The 20906-nt window shown below is 41.7% G+C and overlaps 1 protein-coding gene across 11 annotated transcripts in view; it reads right to left on the bottom strand.

Moving 5' to 3' along the window:
- ERC2 (ELKS/RAB6-interacting/CAST family member 2) overlaps nucleotides 1-20906 on the bottom strand; it is a 1404232-nt gene that overhangs the window by 670484 nt on the left and 712842 nt on the right. For all 11 annotated transcript variants that reach the window (XM_073592266.1, XM_073592270.1, XM_073592273.1 and 8 more), the window contains one exon: nucleotides 17418-17578. In XM_073592266.1, coding sequence (XP_073448367.1) covers nucleotides 17418-17578 — 161 coding nt within the window. The remainder of the gene's footprint in view (nucleotides 1-17417; nucleotides 17579-20906) is intronic.

Raw genomic sequence — 20906 nt, 5'->3', positions numbered from 1 at the left:
CAATTGTCCAATGGAGCATACACATGGTCGGATTTACCGACAACAGCCTGTCATCAAACATTTCCCGTCGGAAAGTCCGATCATGTGTACGGGGGTTTAGTGTATACCAGGCTTAAGTTTATGCTGAGACCATAGATTTAATTAAATACTTTTATATGTGACCTTTAACATAGCAAAAATGACCATAGATTTCATTGAATACTTTAGATTTTATTTAATACTTTAATGTGCCCTATAACATAGCAAATCTTCACTTTTTAAGCACAGGTCCACTTTAAAAATGAAAAATTTACGGCGCTATATAGGTAACTGTAATATATAAATAAACAGAAGAACATAGGATAATGACAATCTAGTGAGCACAAAAAGATGAGGTCTATAACAGAATTAAACAAAATGAAGCTGGCTTCACACTGCTGCGATGTCAGACATTGCATGTGATTCGCAATGCACTGCTGTGCAAATCACATGCGATGTCTGTGTGATGCAAATTCAGCCATACAGATTGTCCAAAATTGTGCAAGACCCTTTTTTTGATCATGCGATCTGATTCCTGTCCGAATTCACAGTTCGTACTGCGATATGTGAACTGATCTGGGGGTGTCATTAACGTTCTATTGACACCCACAGCGGTTCGCACAGGGCAGTGTGAACTACTTGTGGGTGAAATGCGATGCGGAAACCCGTACTGGATTCACATGGGTTCTCGCATCGCAGCAGTGTGAGCCGGCCCTGAAAGCTTAGAGCAAACCTTGGAAAAATGAGATTATTCCTAAAAATCAGGAACAGTTGTCAAGTACGGTATACATCCGATATCCCAATTGCTGCAAAGAAGCAATACAAGTTTTTATAGCCACTAAGAGGCCATAGACACTGTGGAATTTGTCAGCCTGAAAATTCCACACAGCTCAGAAATGATCCCAAAATGTCATTCATACAAAGACAACACGTTGTGAAGTTTTATGGCGTCAGCCGAGGTGTAAACAGGTGACACTAAGCATTCATCAATACCACAGCGTCATTATGTCCCTTAGACAATTTGCCAGGTAAACAGGCCCTCACGCTGTTCCCAGACTTTCTCAGAGATGGGCCTTTATAGGCAGGTGGCCATGTTTCCCTGAACAGACACACTTGTGAAGCTGTGCGCTTCTGTTTCAGAGAACAAAGCATGGTTTTAATAGGCTTGTTATGTTTATGGTGTTTGCAAGTAAGTGTCAAAAATGCAAGTTAGGACACAACGAGCAGCAAGCTTGCTTCTACTCATGCTTGAGCCGGCATCCCATGGGTCTGAAGAAGATATCAGACAGCTGACTACTTCCCACGGAAGTCTCTGTTATATTAACATCCTGCTGTTCTGTTTGTGTTTGGGCAGGGATAGGACTCTCCACTCTCAGCAGGAACTCAAACTCTTTTTGGTCGCACAAAATTATGCTACATGAGAGCTAAGGTGAAACAACGCTATGTTAGGAAGTAATATTACTATAATACCGTTCATGCAGGGCTGTGGTAAAACATGAAACATGACTTAGCCTGTTTAGGTTTTAAAGACTGAAAAAAAAAATCTACAAACTCAGCATGAATGGGTGTACTTAAAACACAGCTGCTTGTAATGTATGTCAGGGCAAAAAAAAATTAAAAAAGTACATTACATCTCTGCAATACATGCACATTTTCTTATTTTATCTCTTTAAAAATACTGTAAGTGCAGAAAAATACCTGGTGCTCTACTATAAATCCAACAAGACAATATATACTCAAATAGCACAACATTTGAGTTTTAAGGTGCAGAAAGATCAATCAAAAGCAAAATGTACAAAAAAAATATAGAATAAAAAAATGTTAAAAAAATCAAATTTTGTGCTCTTTGGGTATATATTGCTTTGTCATATTTAAAGGAGGTGGTGCATTTATTAGAGTCTCCCAGCTCCAATTCCAATCTGATAAAAATCTACTATAAATCCATTGTGCTCATTACTTGATGTTTGGGCTGACCGCACAGTGCTTTTCTGCTGTAAAACCCCAAGAAGCGCTGTGGACCCCGCCTGCTTGACTATAGAATTCCACCTGTCCTTCCCTTTCCTCTGTCCCAATCCAACTGCACACATTGATTTCTTTTTCAGGAGAACAAAACTGCTGCCTAGACTAAAAAAAGCCTGCCCATACTCTGCATAGTAACCAATCAGCTTCTAGGTTTAAGGCTCTATTTACACTTGTGTCACACACAAAGTCGCATGACAAGCCGCAGCCCATTCTTTTCAATGGCACTTGTTTAAATTGGTACGACTTAAAGGGGAAGCTCTGCTTGTCTGCCTCCCCCCCTCCGCTGCCATATTTGCCACCTTTTTGGGGGGAGAGGGTACCTGGTGTTGGCAGGTACCCGCTCCTTCTTCCATCTCAGTTTACCTTTGCAAAGTGAGCCTGAAGTTCGGCCCCCACCTTCACCCCACAGCCAGCCCATTCATAGTGTGCAGTGCGATTCGTGCAAGTGCAGTAGGAAACCAGCAGTAAGGTTTCACTGCCGGTTTCGGCTCAGGTGAAGACACTGCTGGATGCCTAGACAGGTAAGTTCCCCAATAGTATCTCTTTATCCACTTCAATACAAGGCAACCCCCCTTCCTGCCCAGTCCAATTTTCAGCTTTCAGCACTGTAGCACTTTGAATGACAATTGGGCGGTCACGCGACACTGTACCCAAACAACATTTTTATCATTTTTTTTCCTACAAATAGAACTTTCTTTTGGTGGTATTTGATCACCACTGGGGTTTTTATTTTTTGTGCTGCAAAATAATAAAAGGCCAAAATTTAAAAAAAAAAAAAAGTTTTTCTTCGTTTCTGTTACAAATGTAAATAAGTAGGTTTTCTCCTTTACTGATGACCACTGATGAAGCTGCGCTGACGGGCACTGAGGAGGCCATACTGATTGGCACTGATGAGGTGGCACTGATGAGGTGGCACTGATGGCCATTGATGATGAGGCACTTATATGCAGCACTGATGGGCACTGATAGGTGGCACTGATATGCAGCACTGATAGGTGGCACCGATGGGCACTCATAGGTGGCACTGATGGGCAATCATAAGTGGCACTGATAGGTGGCACTGGTGGGCACTTATAGGTGGCACTGGTGGGCACTTATAGGTGGCACTGGTGGGCGGCACTGATAGATGGCACTGATAGGCAGCACTGATGAGGAGGCACTGGCAGGCATCTTTGGCGGGCACAGAGTGCCATCCTAATGGTCACTGATTGGCACTGATTGGCAACCAAGGTGGGCTCATCTGGTGGTCTGAAGTGGGCATCCTCGATGGGTCTGCACTGATAATCAATGCGCTGATTATCAGCGCAGACCACTCCTGCCAGGAGAGCAGCTGATCGGCTCTCTTCTACTCGTGCCTGTCAGTGTTAGCGAGTGGAGGAAAGGCTGATAAACGTTTCTTCCTGTTTACACTGAGATCAGCTGTGACTGGACACAGCTGATCACATGGTAAAAAGCCTACGTCATAGGCTCTTTAGCTAGATTAGACATGCAGTGTGTCAGACTGACACACCACACCACCGATCGCCACGCGCCCCCAAGGGCGCACGATAGTGACTTATCCTGCTGGATGTCATATGACATCCAGTCAGGATAATACAACCATTTTCCAGCGGTCGTTTTGCTATATGGCAGGTGGGAAGTGGTGAAAGTCAGAGCGACTGTGAAAAGTGTCTGCACTACTTTGATGTGACTTTTGATCCAGAGAGTTCAAAGTCAGATCAAAGATGCACCAAAGTCGCACTGGAAATCGTGCGAATTTGGAGCCACGCTAGTGTGAATGGAGCCTTGCTGTCAATTTATTATTGCCTAATTGAACAAGCTGATTCTGTGTGTACCAGTTTTAGTAAATCTCCACCTGTGTATCGGGAAAGGTCTCTCGGAAAATACAGTCCTGGTTGCATGTTTTTGTCAATAGGAATTGAGCCCTCAACAGCTATCCCTGCAAGAAATTACAAGTCTGGTGATGATATCACAGGAAGTGTTAAAAGCTACTTCCAAAAACAAAGCTCCCCTGATCATGGTGAGCACTGAACCATAGTGAGGAAGCATGGGAAGTATAAACCGAGGTCTTTTTGACCCAAGATCTCATATTTAAGAAGTCCTGTCATGCTTTTTTTCTATTACAAGTGATATTTACATTCCTTGTAATAGGAATAAAAGTGACACAATTTTTTTTTTTTTAAAAGAACAGTGTAAAAATAAAGAATAAAAAGTAAAATAAATAAGGAAAAAGCTCGAGCTCGCGTGCAGAAGTGAACGCATATGTAAATGGTGTTCAAACACACACATGTGAGGTATCACCGAATCGTTAGAGCGAGAGCAATAAGCCCTAGACCCCCTCTGTAACTCAAAACATGCAACCTGTAGAATTTTTTTAAACATCGCCAATGGAGATTTTTAAGGGTAAAATTTTGTCGCCATTCCGCAATTTTGAAGCGTGACATGTTGGGTATCAATTTATTTGGCGTAACATCATCTTTCACAATATAAAAAAAATGGCTAACTTTCCTGTTGTCTTAATTCAAAAAAGTGTATTTTTTTCAAAAAAGTGCACTTGTAAGACCGCTGCACAAATACGGTGTGACATAAAGGGGTTGATTTACTAAAGGCAGATAGATTGTGCACTTTGCAAAGTGCAATTGCACTCTGCAAATGCAGTTGCTCCAGAGCTTAGTAAATGAGCAGAAGCTCTGCTGACTTCCATCATCCAATCATGTGCAAGCAAAAATGCTGCTTTATAAATTTCCCTTGCATGTGATTGTACTTTTTGCAAAGTGAAGATTTACCTCATTTACTAAGCTCTGGAGCAACTGCACATAGAGCGTGCAACTGCAAAGTGCACAGCCTATTTGCCTTTGGTAAATCAACCCCAAAGTATTGCAAAGACCGCCATTTTATTCTCTAGATCTAGGGTGTTAAAATATATATATATATATACATACACATATATATATATATATATATATATATATATATATATATATATATATATATATATATATATATATATATATAAAATGTTTGGGGGTTCTAAGTAATTTTCTAGCGAAAAAAAACTATTTAAACCAGTAAACACCAAATCTCAAAAGGAGGCTCTGTCCTTAAATGGTTAACATGGGTACAACCAACCTGTCGGATTTTACATGTGATTATTGGTAGTGGCTGTTATAGCTGCTAGCAATAATCACTGTGTTCTCCCGGCTTCCTGACCAAAAGAACACAATGACTCTGCGGGAGGGATTCCCCCAAAGAAAATTGCTGTACTTCTCCTGTGGATCACAGGAGTGCAATCCGTTCTGCACTGCTGTGACCCGTTTTCAGCCAACGCTGATGTCACACTGATATCACAGAGCTGGTCAAGGCTGGGGAAAGATCGCAACCATATGGTTGGGATCGACCCAGGAGCCTGGACCGGCACCTGGCTCAGCCTCTCAGTGAGCTGCTTAGAGCCTGAGCCAGCCGCTCCCACCCCCTCCACAGCCCAATGCTCCAGTGAACATGGGGGGCAGAGCAGAGAGCAGGAGACTGACAGTCACCAGCTCTCTGCTCACGGAGCACTGAGAACTGAGTGATCAGCGGTCTATGATCGCTCAGTTCTCAGTCTTAGAGTCGATGGAGGACAGATGCAGCATTGGACCGATGCTGCATCCACCTAGGTAAATATGAGTTCTTAAAAAAACATACTTCTGTTTTAAAGTAAATCTTTCCATTCTTAAAGCATGTAAACATAGTGCTAATATTCTTTATGTTGAACAAGAGGTGAGATGGTGTCCAACGGGGGGTAACTAGATCTTTGGGGAGTAATTTACAGTATAAGCTGAGTCATTCTTATTTGGCAGCAATTTCTGTCAACATTACCAAAGGAAAGAGCACTACCAACAGCCAATTGGGGTACTGGGTGAAGTGAATGTAGTGCACTAATTCACCTTTGTAACCCGATTCTGCTGGTTGAGAGAAACTTGTACTGAGAAAATAAGGACCTTCACTTTAGACAATATTAGTTTCCTGCCTTCTAAAATGATTCAATGACTTAAACACCTTGAGTCACTAATCTAGAACAAGTACGAAGGCCTACTCTAATCTAATATTACTTTAACTTTCCCCATCTGCATGCTTGTTGTGGGTCAATGCCTGAAGTTGGGGTCAATCAAGCAACTGGCATTTTCAGCAATGGCAGTCTCTCTTTTTTTCTCAAAACAAGTTTCTTTTAAAAAATCCCAGACCATGCAATTTTGGAATTGCTGGAATGAATACTGTATGATGTCAAGATGGGTGATATGGTTTTAGGAGCTGAAATCAAATATCTAACAATTGTCAATGTCTGGTGTACAATTAGATACTCACTTCTTAAGGAACCACTAGACAAAAAAACTTTGAAAAGACAAGTCTTTAGGAACAGCTACTTTTATGTAAGTATGCTTCCGTGTTAGGCAAAAGTAGAAGGCAAATTACAGTTGGCAATTTTCTAGAAATGAATAAATGAATGAAAACTGAAGCCCAAACGAGATAGCCTATGTGCATCACAAATCTTCATTTTCAGTTGAAATTACAATGAATCCCTGTGCCTATAACCATCAATATAAAAAGTGCATATTAAATGTGATGCTTAACTCTAAACTGGATCTTTATAACTGTATTTCCTTTTGGCCTGCCTCACATCAAAGACTGTGAGGACAGCAATTACAAAAATTACAATAGATACTGTGGGAAAATGAAGTGGTAACTAACGGATAAATCCTCCTATTAAATCTTTATTCATCCTTCTGTAAACGTCTTAAAGTGATTCAGTTCCTCGATATTCTGAAAGATCCCTGAACACTAACAATTAATGGCCACCAGTAAATTCAGCCGGATTAGATGTCAGACCGGAATAAAGCAGATGCCGGGAGCTCCGGCTTAAAATGCAAACTTTATATAAGCATTGGAAATCATCCCGACTTTCGCACATACATAGACCCGTCCAGCTATAACTTACTGACCACATCCCATGAGCATTTCCACTAGAATGTAATGGAAATAGTAAAATTCAAAGGGACGTTTCAATTAAACCATTCTTTTCAGATGAGTGATGCTGAGCTGGTGACCTGAGGGCCACACACAGCCAGGACAGTTTTTATAATGGGGCAAAACTACCATCACAAAGGTCCATCACATCACAAACACAATTGTTAGCAACTGAACTCAATAGCTAGTGTTCTATAATAATTCAAATCTAAGCTAATATATTCCTTTTTTTAAAGATAAGCACTATTCTGGTAATTTTGCTTTCAGATTTTTTTTCAAATTGATTCAATTATACTACTGTATATCAAGATCATTAAAAATGGTCTGGACAGCAATCCATTAAAGTGTACACTATATCACCAAACGTATTGGGACGCCTGACTTTACAAGCACATGAACTTTAATGGCATCCCAGTCTTAGTCTGTAGGGTTCAATCTTGAGTTGGCCCACCCTTTACCCTTCCCCTTCTGGGAAGGCTGTCCAAAAGGTTTAGTAATGTGTCTATGGGAATGTTTGACCATTCTTCCTGAAGTGCATGTGTGAGGTCAGACACTGATATGGACAAGAAGGCCTAGCTAGCAGTCTCGGCTCAAATTCATCCCAAAGGTGTTCTATTGGATTGAGGTCAGGACTCTGTTCAAGCCAGTCAAATTCCTCCACTTCAAACTTGCTCATCCATGTCTTTATGGACCTTGCTTTGTGCACTGGTCCAAATCATTTGGTGGAGGGGGGATTATGATGTGGGGTTGTTTTTCGGGGGTTGGGCTTGGCTCCTTAGTTCCACTGAAGGGAACTCTTAAGGTGTCAGCATACCAAGACATTTTGGACAATTTCATGCTCCAAACTTTTTGGGAACAGTTTGGGGATGGACCCTTCCTGTTCCGACATGACTGCGCACCAGTGCACAAACAAGATCCATAAAGACATGGATAAGCCAGTTTGGGGTGGAGGAACTTGACTGGCCTGCACAGAGTCCTGACCTCAAACAGATAGAACACCTTTGAGATGACTTAAAGCGGAGACTGCGAGCCAGGCTTTCTTGTTCACATCAGTGCCTAACCGCACAAATGCGCTTCTGGGAGAATGGTCAAACATTTTCATAGACACATTACTAAACCTTTAAAACTTCAAACCTAAAACTCATGGACAGCCTTCCCAGAAGAGTTGAAGATGTTATAGCTGCAAAGGGTGGGCCAACTCAATATTGAACCCTACGAACTAAGACTGGGATGCCATTAAAGTTCATGTGCGTGTAAAGGAAGGTGTCCCAATACTTTTGGTAATATAGTGTATCTTAAAAGTAAACCTAATAGGCATTCTGCACATTTCCCTATTACCTTTTTGTTTTATTTCCTGCTTAAATCCTTCCTGGTTATCCTACCAGTAAGGTGTATCCACAGGCACAGGCCAGGATATCCACATCCACAATTCCAGCCTCCCCATTACTTGGCAATGGAGAGGCTGGAATTGTATTTTTGGAGGGCAGATTTATATTGGTTGAAATCTTTCTGAGACTTAGTCTTATGCCACAGGCGCTCAAGAGCATGGCTGTTTTTTCAGACTTCTAGTGTCATCTGTTTGCCAAGGTTGAAAGGGTCGGGGCCTGTTTCTGTGTGTAGTGAGGGTGGCCAGTGTGTCCAGGGAGGCTAAAAGTGAAGCGTTGTAGACATAAGTGGCTAGGTTAGGGCAGTACAGGGGTGAGATCTTGTCATAGAGGTGGTCGGTAGCAGAGTAGAGAAGAGAAGGGTTGAGATGGAGTAGGTTTCTACAGGAAGCTGTAGGGAATGATCAGAGAGAGGGAAAGGATAATTGGAGAGGATGCATAGAGTGCATCGGTGGGAGAAAACAAGGTCAAGGGTATTACCTTCAGAGTGAGTAGAAGCATGTATCCATTGCTTCAGGTCAAAGGAGGAGGTTAGACTGAGAGGTTTGGAAGTAGCAGGAGTGTTAGTATTAATCGAGATGTTGAAGTCCCCAAAAATGATTGTGGGAATTTCAGAAGAGACAAAGTAGGGTAGCCAGGCAGAGAAGTTCTCAAGAAAGGTTGATACTTGTCCAGGGGGCTGGTAGATCACAGCTATCCATAGAGAAACTGGAGAGAAAAGACGGATGCAGTGTGCCTCAAATGAGGACAGTGACAGACAGGGAGGTGGATGAAGTACCTGAAAGGTGCTATGTGAGGCTAGAAGGATTCCGACACCCCCTCTCTTGCGTCCACTGGGTCTGGGGGAGTGAGTCCAGAGAAGACCACCATGGGATAGGGCAGCAGAAGACGCAGTGTCGGATTCATGGGGCCAGATTTCAGTACTGGCAAGTAGAATAAATGAGTTAGCGATAAAGAGGTCATGGAGAGAGAGGTGAGTTTGTTACAGACAGAGCTGGCATTCCAAAGGGCGCAAATGAAAGGGAGTCTGGTCTTGGAAGAAGAGAAATGGGAACTTAATTGTGTGGATTGTGGCTGCTGCCAGAGGGTGCAGGGTAATGGTTGCGCTGAGTACAGTTAAATGATGGAGGCCCAGGGTTTGGGGATATATCTCCAGAGGTTAGAAGAAGCAGAAGGGTGAGGGAGGTATTTTGTGGGGATTTTTTGTGCATGTGGATTTAGAATTAGCAGGAGTTGGTTAGTGCAGTAATAAGGAGAGGACAGAAGTGAGGAGGAGATATATAAGCTGTGGGTGGAGAAGAGGGGTGATGGAGAGTTAGTTTAAGGAGAGAGGACACAGTTTTCAGAAGGAGTGGTAGAGAGTGCATGTTACAAGAAGAAAGAGCTGAAGGGCGGTCACCTGTAGTCTGTGTGGTGTTTTTCAAAGTATTTTCTTGTGTTCATTCACTTTGTGCATTCGCTGAAATGCAGAGTCAGAAGTGACCCCACATATAGAAATACCCCCACAGGTCCTCCTTTTTCTCTCGTCCTGGGCGAATACTAAATTCTACATCAATTTTTCATATGGCACCTCTCTCTGTAGCATTTTCCTGTGGGCCCTTGAGGCCCTGGACCTCACAGGAAAAGGCCAGAATGACCCTGGCCATCTTTCAACTCAGAAGATGCTGGATCGGAGGGTGGGTGATACTGCCAGAGAGGAGGTGTGTGTTGAAGTTGGAGCTGCTTTTTATTTTTACAAGGGACAAAGTACTAAGAGCAATAATGAGTACTTCTAAGGTTTGCATGTGCTCATTTGTACTAAGTCCTAGTCCTATACAGTGGCTGGCAATTGCTATCAGCTACTCTTGAAACTGCAGCACAGCTTGCAAATATACAGAGCCTTGTTTTTTGAAACACAATTTTACTGCGTGTAACCATTTCCATTACTACCTTTTACTATTTGCATCTTTACAGTGTAAATTTAAAGACGTTATCTACAAATGCAGCAGTTCCAGGCAGGAAGGCTGATAATATTTGATATTACAGGACAGAGACATGATGACAATGGAGAAAGAACAGGCTCAGTCATCCACAGGGGAGGAGCCCATCAGGGGAAAACAAAGTGACAGAACGTTCAAAACAAGAGAGCCGTTTCTTTACGATCAAACCTACCAAAGGCTCCACGTGTACTGCATCTCACCGAGACAGAATGACCAAGAATTATTACATTAATAGGAGGAATGAGGGGAGGTGTAACATGAAGTGTCTGTTTCCAGCAGGAATATGTTCTTAAGATAAACGTCTCTATAGTGAATGTATGTGGTGTATGTATGACACTTACCTTTCAAGGAGATGTTTGGAGACACATCAGGCATATGGAAGATGAGATAATGGGCTTTGTATGTATGGAATATTTTCAAATTAAATTTTTTTTCTCCACCAAGAAACCTAAGAAATACACTTTTGAACATGTCTAGGCATGTGGTTAAAAAAAAAAAAACTCAGTGCAAAGTTGGAACACTGGGGTCTGCAAACACAAGGATTCAGTAATTAACTGTAATAGCTCAATGAGAATATGTCAAGTGCATGTGACATCCCTTCAGTCGCATCTGATCCTCAGCAATTCTGTGGGCCTACACTCTAGGCAACATGACTTGGTCTAGGAAGCCTTTTCCAGAGAATTGTTCCCCCTTTTCCCCCCTTCATGGCCAGGCCATTTTTTTGTGATACAGAATTGCATTACTTTAACTGACAATTGCTTGGTCGTAAAAACAGTGATGTTCTTTTTTTCCCCACGAATAGAGCTTTCTTTTGGTGGTATTTGATCACCACCTCTGTAGTTTTTATCTTATGCACTATAAACAAAAAAAAGACAATATTTTTTTACTTTCTGCTATAAAAAATATCCCCACAAAAAATGTAAGAAATTACATTTTTTCATCAATTTAGGCCAATATGTATTCTGCTACATATTTTTATTAAAAAAATTGCAATAAGCGTATATTGATTGTTTTGCGCAAAAAAGTTATAGTGTCTACAATCTATGGTATATATTTATGGACTTTTTATTTTTTTAAAATTTTTTTTTAATTGTAATGGCGGCGTTCTGCAATTTTTAGCGGGACTACGACATTGCGGCAGATAAATGGTTTTGTAAAGAGCAACCCTGATCCTCCTCTTCTCTGTCCCATGTCAGAGCTCCTGGCTCCTCCCCCAGGCAAGTACCACCACGGCAAGCCCTGCTCTGTGTGCCCATTGACACAAAGTGCGCATCTCATGCCCCACCCCCCGCTCCCTCATAACTGGCTGAAATTGACATCAGCAGGAAACAATGGCTCCTACTGCTGTAGCTGAGCCAAAGAGGAGGGAGAGAAGCAAGACAGCTGCTGCTCTCCTGCACATTGCTGGATTTAGATGGGGTTCCAGTAAATATAAGGGGGGACTAGTGGGGGAGGACTGGAGGAGCATCATGTAGAAGGTTTTTTTACCCTAATGCAGAGAGTGCATTAGGGTAAAAAAAAAAAAACGTTTGCCCTTAGAACCACTTTAACCCCCTTAATTTGCACAGGCTTCGGTCTCGCATGCAGAATGTGAGGGCACATGTGCATAGCCAATTTGTACATGATTACGAAGGCTAATTAATCTACTAACATATCTTTGGAATGTGGGAGGAAATTAATTTTTGCAGAAGACAAACACAAACTACAGTACATGTAAGTATTGCTGAAGTTCAAACAAAGGACCCCATTGCTGCCATTAAAGTACTAAACTAAAGGCAAAACTTGTTTTTTAGTTTTGGATAGCGTGGAAAAGAATTAGAACCCCTGTCAGTTTAAAAAAAAAAAAAAAAAAAACAACAACCCTGACAAACCTGACAAGAAAAACACTGTCAAAAATTGTGAAAAAAAGTTTTTTTCGTTTCTGTTATAAAATTAGGCAAATAAGTAATATTTCTTCTTCACTGATGGACACTGATGAGGCTGTACTGATGGGCACTGATGAGACTGCACTGGTGGGCACTGGTGAGGCCGCACTGATGGACACTGGTGAGGCTGCACTAGTGGGCACTGGTGAGGCTGCACTAGTGGGCACTGGTGAGGCCACACAGATGTGCACTGATGAGGTTGCACTGATGAGGCTGCACTGATGGGCACTAATAAGGTGGCACCGATGGGCACTGATAAGCTGCACTGATGAGCACTGATGAGAAAACACTGATGAGGATGCGCAGATGAAGCAGCACTAATAATCTGCACTGATTGCCACTGATGAGCACTGATGGGGCTGCACTGATAATCAGTGTAAACAATGTACTCACTGTGCCCTGTCAGACTTAGCAATTATTGACTCTCCTTTCCTCACATACAGGCATAGAGAAAAAGCGCAGAAGCAAATAACGTCATTCAGTTGGGGTTTACATCTATTTTAAGCCTTAACCCTTTTGTTGTCAGAGCCACTTTTGCAGTTTTTGCACACTTTTTTCGGCCTGGCGATTAGGTAAAACCCTCAAACATTATATATATTTTTAAAGCAGAGACCCTGATGAATAACATTGTGGTAGATTTTATAGATATAATATGTATGCATCTCTAATCTGTTTCAATTAAACAAATTTAACAAATAACATTGTGGTAGCATTTTTTATGTCCCGTGATATTAGCAAACACGGTCCTCACATGGGTGTACACTTACTGTAGGTATGGCCGCGTGAACGAGGCTCTACAGCAGAAAGCCGACAGAGGGTTTAATGGGTGTAAACACAGCCCCGGCTGCTAATTGGTGTACACACCTTCAGGAAATAAAGGGGTAAATGGACACATGTTCAATCAGGGAGGAAAACTTACTAAATGATACCAAACAGCAAAATTCAAAGTCCTGGGAGATCTACTAAAGTGGAAGCCCAGATAATAGTACCTTAAAAAAAAAAAGGTTACAGCAGTTATGCATGGATTCAAAACCATTAAAGCCGAATTCCAGGATTTATGCTGACTATTTTCTACAATGCCCTCGCACCACCCTATCTGAACACCTGTCTGAGTTTAATGAAAGAATAGTTTATACCACGTCATTAAATTGTTAGCTCTGGCTGTATAATGATCTCTTCAAAGAGAAAGAGCATGTGGCAAATCATTTTGGATATAATTAATGTGAACAGAGTAAAAAAAAAAAGAAAACCGCCATCCTAATCAGACTGCTATCAGCAGCTAAAGTTATATAAGCCACTAATTTAAAGTATGCTGAAAGGCTCATTTCTTTTAGTTTAAAGTAGAAGTTTGGTTAAAACCTAGCTAAGCCTAAACCTGCTCCCACCCCCATTCTAAGCCCTATACCAGTGATGGCGAACCTTGGCACCCCAGATGTTTTGGAACTACATTTCCCATGATGCTCATGCACTCTGCAGTATAGTTGAGCCTCATGGGAAAAGTAGTTCCAAAACATCTGGGGTGCCAAGGTTCACCATCACTGCCCTATACTACCCAACCTGTAAAGTAAAGATGTGTATACTTACCTAATCTAAGGGCGCTCCAGTCTGGTTGTGTGATCAGCTCTCAGTGCCAGCTTCAGGGGAGAGGTCGGACAGTGGACAATATGAGGAGAGATCATCCTTAGACCGGAGCACACTTAGTTTAGGTAAGTATACACATCCTTAGACCGGACTTCTACTTTAAGGGTTTGTTTACACGGACAACCAGTAAGGGGTAAAATCAGGCAGTTAAGCCAGGGTTTTACCATCTGACTACCCACCTAAAAAAGGACATCCAAATGTTCAGGGCTGTACACATACAAAAATTTGGAGGAGGATACTGCTCCCGAACACAACCCATTGAAGTGAATGAGACTGCGCTGCAACCGCATGCAATGCACACACTTTCAGCATGGCAGGTCAGCATTTTCACGGTGAGGAGGTGACATGATTCCTCCTTAAAAGCAATCCACCGCAGAGAGGTAGCAAAGGCTGCCACATATACAGTATGTACGAGCCCATATGCATGTAGAAGAGTTCGAATCTCTGTCATTTTTTGTGCTGTCTGTGTTCCTACCAGAGATATTCACCCCTCTATTTGTCCTTGTGATCATTGTCATCAGGACAGAAAGTCTGAAATATTACAGTTGTTACAGTTCATATAAAATTCCCCCACTTTAAAGAGATCCCTCTCAATTCCTGTTGTGTTTCCAGGACAGGAAATAATGCAACATAAAACGAAAACTTTACGAAAACAAGTTGAGGCTTTAGAAACACATTAACCTAAATTAGTGACACCTTACATTTGCACGTGTATTTGGCCACACTGAATCCCAGGAGTAAGAATGTACTGATTCTTGCAGATGGGATTGACAGCTGTCATTGCACTGATTGGGTTTGCCGGCCAGAGTTATCCCCACACAGCTGTCAATTCCAATCATGAAAATCAGTAGATTTTTGTCGCTGGGATCTGCAGCATGGCTAAATGCCTGTGCGAATGGAGACATGCCATCACAATAACTTATATGGAAAAATGTATATGGACCCCCCCCCCCCCCAAATAAAAGAGTTTAAGTGTTTCTGTACCCACATTTTCTTTTCAGTTTTGTATAGAATGGCATGAGATTAGAACCCCCTGTCTGCTTTTACTGCTATTCAGGGATCTGTTAGAGACATTTCTCTTCACTTTTTGTTCTGGGGGGAACTTTTTTCTGGACGGTAAACTAGGGTAAATCTGCAACTGGTAAACATGCAAAAGGATTCCCCTACCAAACTTCAAAAAAGAGGGGAAAAAATATATTTACTCTGATTTGCTGATATTACTTCACTTCCTGTCTGACAAAAAAGTTGTTCCTGAGACAGGAAGCAGGGGGAAATCTCTAATGGAGACTCCGGCGGCAGTAAAACCTGACAGGAATTCTAATCATTCACCATTCTAGACAAAAAAAAAAGATTGGCTATAAATACATACCACCCAACTTTTTCAGATGGGAACGAAGGACACCAATTAGCAAAAGTATGTAGGCATAGGACACACACCATGCCACGCCCCTTTAAAGGAGAATTATACAAAAAAGATTAGCTAAACCCACAAGTGCCTCTTTTTTTACCCCTACTATCACTTTATATTGGCTTTTGAAATTTACACATTGGATGAAAGGTTTAGCGCTGTGAACTTTTTGAAAGATAAATAGTGCATTTTATATACAACTATACAGATTGGACCAAAATGAGGGACAAATGAGGAGGAAAGAGGGACAAAGGGACTTTGTTCCAAATCAGGGACAGTCCCTCGTAATCAGGGACAGTTGGGAGCTATGTAAATACAAGCAAATCTAAGTCCAAAATAAAAATGTAATGTATTTCAGCTTACCAGTCCTCAAATTCAATATGTTTCTGTTTTCAGGCCTTTTTTCCCTTTTTTCCCCTAGTGAACATGTGAATAACACACTTCCTGTCCTACGGTGACAACACTCACTTACTTTACTGTATCTAGGCCTTTCCAATCCAAGTGCCTGCATCATCCTGCTTTTAGTCCTAATGAAGGGGGAGTGCTGAGCCCCCGAAATGTGTTGGCTGTTCCAAAATAAAAAACTCTTGAAAAAACTGTACAAGCTGGTGTGGCGCTCCCATCCTTTAAAAACTTTAATGTACCGTATCTATGGAACAGCAGTGTTGTCGCCCTAAATACAAACACCCTCCTCTCCTCATCTTCCTTATATGAAGGGGCATTTATTTGTAGTTCACAGGAGATAGCAGGGAAGCCTAATAACATTGTTTGAGATTTTAGTTCAGCCCACATGAAGTTAAAAGGACACTGGATTTCTAAAGAAATAAACAGGCATAAAATGTACTTAAGCTTAAAAAAAAAAAAAAAAACGAATGTTGCCACATCTAAAGACTTATAAACTGCAATATATAATTTTTTGAATTATTGGACTGAGATATACCGTAAAGTGGACCCCCCTTCAACAGTAAAAATATATGGTTCATGCACCTTTGCATGCTCATCCCAAATTATGTGCAAGTTATCTGTTTAATCAAATATTAATCCTGTTACTTACAACTAGTTGGGTTTCAGTTTCTGGTGTCCCTTAGGCACTGGTGCCCTGGCCTCACAGCTGCCCTTCCTTGGAAAATAATATATATTTTTTTTCTGCACAGATGACACAGACTTTATCAGTGGCCCACCCAGAGAACTAGGAAGAAAAAGCTAGCCAATGATAATGTAGATTGTTGAAATTGTGGCGTGGGATTTCTGGCATGGGGTGGACAGAACAAGGTCACAGCAAGTCACGTCAGGCAAGTCACATTAAGAATATTTATGTGTGTCATACAATTATTTAGTTGATGTTTGTTTTTACTGTTTCCAGTAACGGGTAATGTTAATGGTACAGCATACGCATACAAAGATGTGTAGCAAATGTGATCTTCCAACGATAGTGTGTGGCAATAGTTTGGGGAAGGCCGTTTTCAGTTGTAGCATGACTGTGCACCTGTGAACACAGCCAGCTCCATAAAGAGCTTAGTTTGGTCTGCACAGAGCCATGACCTTACCCTTACTGAACACTTTAGGAATATTTAAGGAACTGTGGAGACCGGCGATTGTGAGCCCGGCACTGACACAACTACTGAGCTCCAATCAGCAACAATCATGCTCATTGCTGAATAGGGATCAGTAGGTGACTATGCATGGGCATGTTGAACTGCTGAAAAAGACTGTTGCTCATCCAGAGGTTTGGTTTTTACTTTCCAAATGCTGTGGAAAAATGAAATATTGGGGCCGGTGCCCAAAAAAAGAAATAAAAAACGTAAGACATTTCAAAACCTATAATTTCTTGAACCCCTTGTTATTGTATCTTCCCTTGAGCTACAATTCAGAATTAATTTAATTCTTAAAAGAATGGCTAAACTAAAACTGTAAAATAAATAAGTACTGCATTTAGACTACGGTCCAAGAGGATGTGACAGTATTACTGTGTTCTTTGTCTACAGGAAAACAATGTTAAACCGTACAATAAAGCAGAAATAAATGGCGGCCTTACTTCATCTCCAGGATCTCCTCGAGCTGTTTTCGGCGGTCTATCATCAAGTTGTTCAGGTGTGCTTCCTTGTCAGCAAGTGATTGTTGAGTTGCAGAGAGACGGGCTTTGGTGGATTCCAGCTCCTGTCTTGTCTTTTCAAGAGCATTCATGAGATCATCCATCTAAAGAAAGAGAAAGAAATTGGATTTTTTTTTCTTGGCAATTAATAAAAAGATTTTTAATTAAAGAAGTACATCTGGGTATACTTATAAAAGCTGAAGCAGCAAATGGCCAAAATAAGCAACCTTTAAGCCAGGTTCACATCTATCGATGTTCGCTTTTATCCCTTTTTAGTTCATTTTTTAAAATATGTGTTGTTATGCATTTATTCACGGATGCAGGTTGAAGGGCTCAGGAATTTCAGTTCTAAATGGAAAAAACATTTCCATTTTTCTCTGGGTTTTGTAACTCCGGTACTGAGTTCTGGAGTTCAGAGGCTTTGAAAAGTTTTGGAAGGGGAGAAGACTCTAACCCTGTATCCAGGTTCTACTGTGTGTGCAGGTGTGCCCAGTCTTTAAAATCAAGGGGCTGTCTGCAGCTCAGGGCTCCACACAAGAGAGACAAAAGGTCCTCTGACCAGAGGCTGTGGCAAGGGCAAGAACAGCAGGGAACTGCAAGAGAGAGCCAAGAGAGCCTTGAGAGCTTTGAGAAAGAGGCAAAGATTGTACATATGCACAGTGGTGCTGGCTAACGGTCTGAGGAACCAGACAGAAGGGCCTATGCTTGAGGCCTGGGCAGTGGGGCTGCCATTGGTGTTACATGAATAAGTCAAGAGGCTAATATAATTTTTTGTGTGTTTAAAGTGAGGGTGGAAACCCCATGTGAGGGTAACCTTTTGTTTCACTGGAACTTTTGCTTTCTTTTTAAATAAAAGTGGGCCAGCAAGCCCTAAACAGTATTTCCCGACTGTAATGAACTCAATGTAAAAGCACTACATTTGAGTATAACCCCATTTCTCCATTTAGTAAAAGATAATCAAGTAATCTGTTGTGTTATGGTACACAACCCAGATAGCAAGCAATTGTGCTGCAAGTTTGAAAATGACTTGCTAAGCTATTGCTAGACCTGCCAGGCTTCACAAGTTTGTTACACAATTGCAGCAAGTCAGGAATGTGCAGTCAGGGGGGGCAGGTGAGGCAGGGCCATGAACATTAACGAAAAAACAAAAAAACAACTTTTTATGTTATACAGTATTTGCACAGCAATTTTTTTAAACACTTTTTTTTGGGGAAAAAAAATGGTTTAATGAAAAAAAAAAAAAGCACTAATATTAGCCTGATTTTTCTGTATAATGTGAAAGATGATGTTACGCAGAGTAAATAGATGCCTAACATGTCACACTTTAAAATTGAGCACACTTGTGGAATGGCGCCAAACTTCAGGTCTTATAAATCTCCATAGGAGACAGTAAAAATTTTTTACAGGTTACGTTTAGAGTTTAGAGGAGGTCTAGTGCTACAATTATTACTCTCGCTCTAATGACTTCTTCTCAGGTCCCCTGCTGGCGCTCTGGGCCCCTCCTTGCCGAGTACCCCCATAGCAAACCACTTGCTGTAGGGGCATTTGTGCATGCTCGAGCCCGAGCCGGCTCTCTGCGTCCATAAAAAACAGAGAGAACAGCTCAGCCCCACCTTTTTGCTGTGATTGACAGCAGCAGGAGCCAGAGGCTCCTGCTGCTGCATCTCAGCCAATCAGGAGGGAGAGACCCAGGAGAGCCTCGGGTCTTGTGCACATCGCCGGATCGAGATTGGGCTTAGGTAAGTATTGGGGGGCTGAGGGGGGAGCTGCACACTGAAGGTTTTTTAACTTCACACTTAGAATGCATGAAGGTAAAAACATTCGGCCTTTACAACCACTTTAAATGCTTTCTGTGTCCCCACTAAGAAGATTAATATTATTATTATTTTTTTTTTATTATTTTAACTTCTGTTTTATTGATTTTTACAAAATATTACATGAATACAATACAAAAAAGAAAACAAAAGAAAAGCCAAGAAGCTTGAAAAATTAACTACACAATTACACTGGTCCCGTGCAAGACCAACCTACCAACTGCCTAACATCACCATAACCCACCCATCACGCTGTGTAACAGTATCCCCCCCAAGCATACCAAATATAAGAAAGGTGCAATATATCGGTGTATGCATAACCAGGACTACCAATCTTTGATGAAAATACAGGCCCCACCATATGAAAATTTTCACCCGCATTATAACAGGATACAGAAATATCAGGTGTCCGAACATCAGCTTAGCACTGATCCAAACCCCCACCCCACAAGTGAGCACTCATGTGGGACTACCCATTTGTCTCTATTGAGGAGATCCAACTGCCCCAAACCTTACTGATCTTTTTTCGGACAGCCCCGATTCAAACATGTGGCTTTTTTAAAACAGGAGTGTAGCAATGACTAGTTCCTTCCAAAATTGTACTGAAGGGGGCATGGATTTTTTCCACTGTAGTATTATTGCCTTGTGGGCATAATAAATAAAAATACTTAGGAGGGTCCCGTGAGCCACCGTGGCTGCAAGTCTTTCAATCAGACCTAACAGGCAGACCAGGATAGTCAACAGAATAGGGAAATATATGATTCTTGTTATAAATTGGGTATCATTCTGTCAGTACTGTTGAATTATAGGGCAGTGCCAGAATGTGTAAGTAAAATCAGCCAGGAAAAGAGACACCTCCAACAATTAGCTGTGGGGATCAGTAAATACTCACTAGCTTAGCCTCTGTATAATATACACGATGGAGAAACTTATATATATTTTACAAAGACTAAATGCTGGAAGAGGTAGTCCCACATATCATCCCAATCGCCCCCACCAAGAAGATTTCTCATTCTGATTTCATGTGTCAAGGCCCCATAGTGAAGATGTTTCTTCTTTTTCTGATCTGTCTCTAACATCTCAGGGGAAATCTTCCTAATGTACACATACATGAACAGAATCCTGACCAAACCCTTATGCCGCGTACACACAACCGGACTTTAGGGCATAATTGGTTCGGCGGACCGGAGTCCGTCGGACAATTCAATCGTGTGTGGGATCCAGCGGACTTTTTTTCCCCAATAGTTCGACGGACCTAGAAATGAAACATGTTTCAAATCTTTTCGACGGACTCGAGTCCGGTCGAAAAGTCCGCTCGTCTATATGCTAGTCTGACGGACAAAAAACGACGCTAGGGCAGCTATTGGCTACTGGCTATGAACTTCCTTATTTTAGTCCGGTCGTACGTCATCACGTACGAATCCGTCGGACTTGGGTTGATCGTGTGTAGGCAAGTCCGTTCATTCGGAAAGTCCGTCGTAAAGTCAGTCGAAAAGTCCACAGGACAAAGTCTGCCGTAAAGTTCGCTCGTGTGTACGCGGCATTATAAGCCCTCCTAACTCTACTAGAAAATATGTTTTATTGCTGCCTGCATCCTCATGGTGGGGATTTCCCTTCT

Source organism: Aquarana catesbeiana, linkage group LG07 (assembly GCF_042186555.1).
Source record: "Aquarana catesbeiana isolate 2022-GZ linkage group LG07, ASM4218655v1, whole genome shotgun sequence".
NCBI lineage: Eukaryota > Metazoa > Chordata > Amphibia > Anura > Ranidae > Aquarana > Aquarana catesbeiana.
Note: the sequence above shows the minus strand (reverse complement) of the source record. Positions and strands in the feature narration are given on the sequence as shown.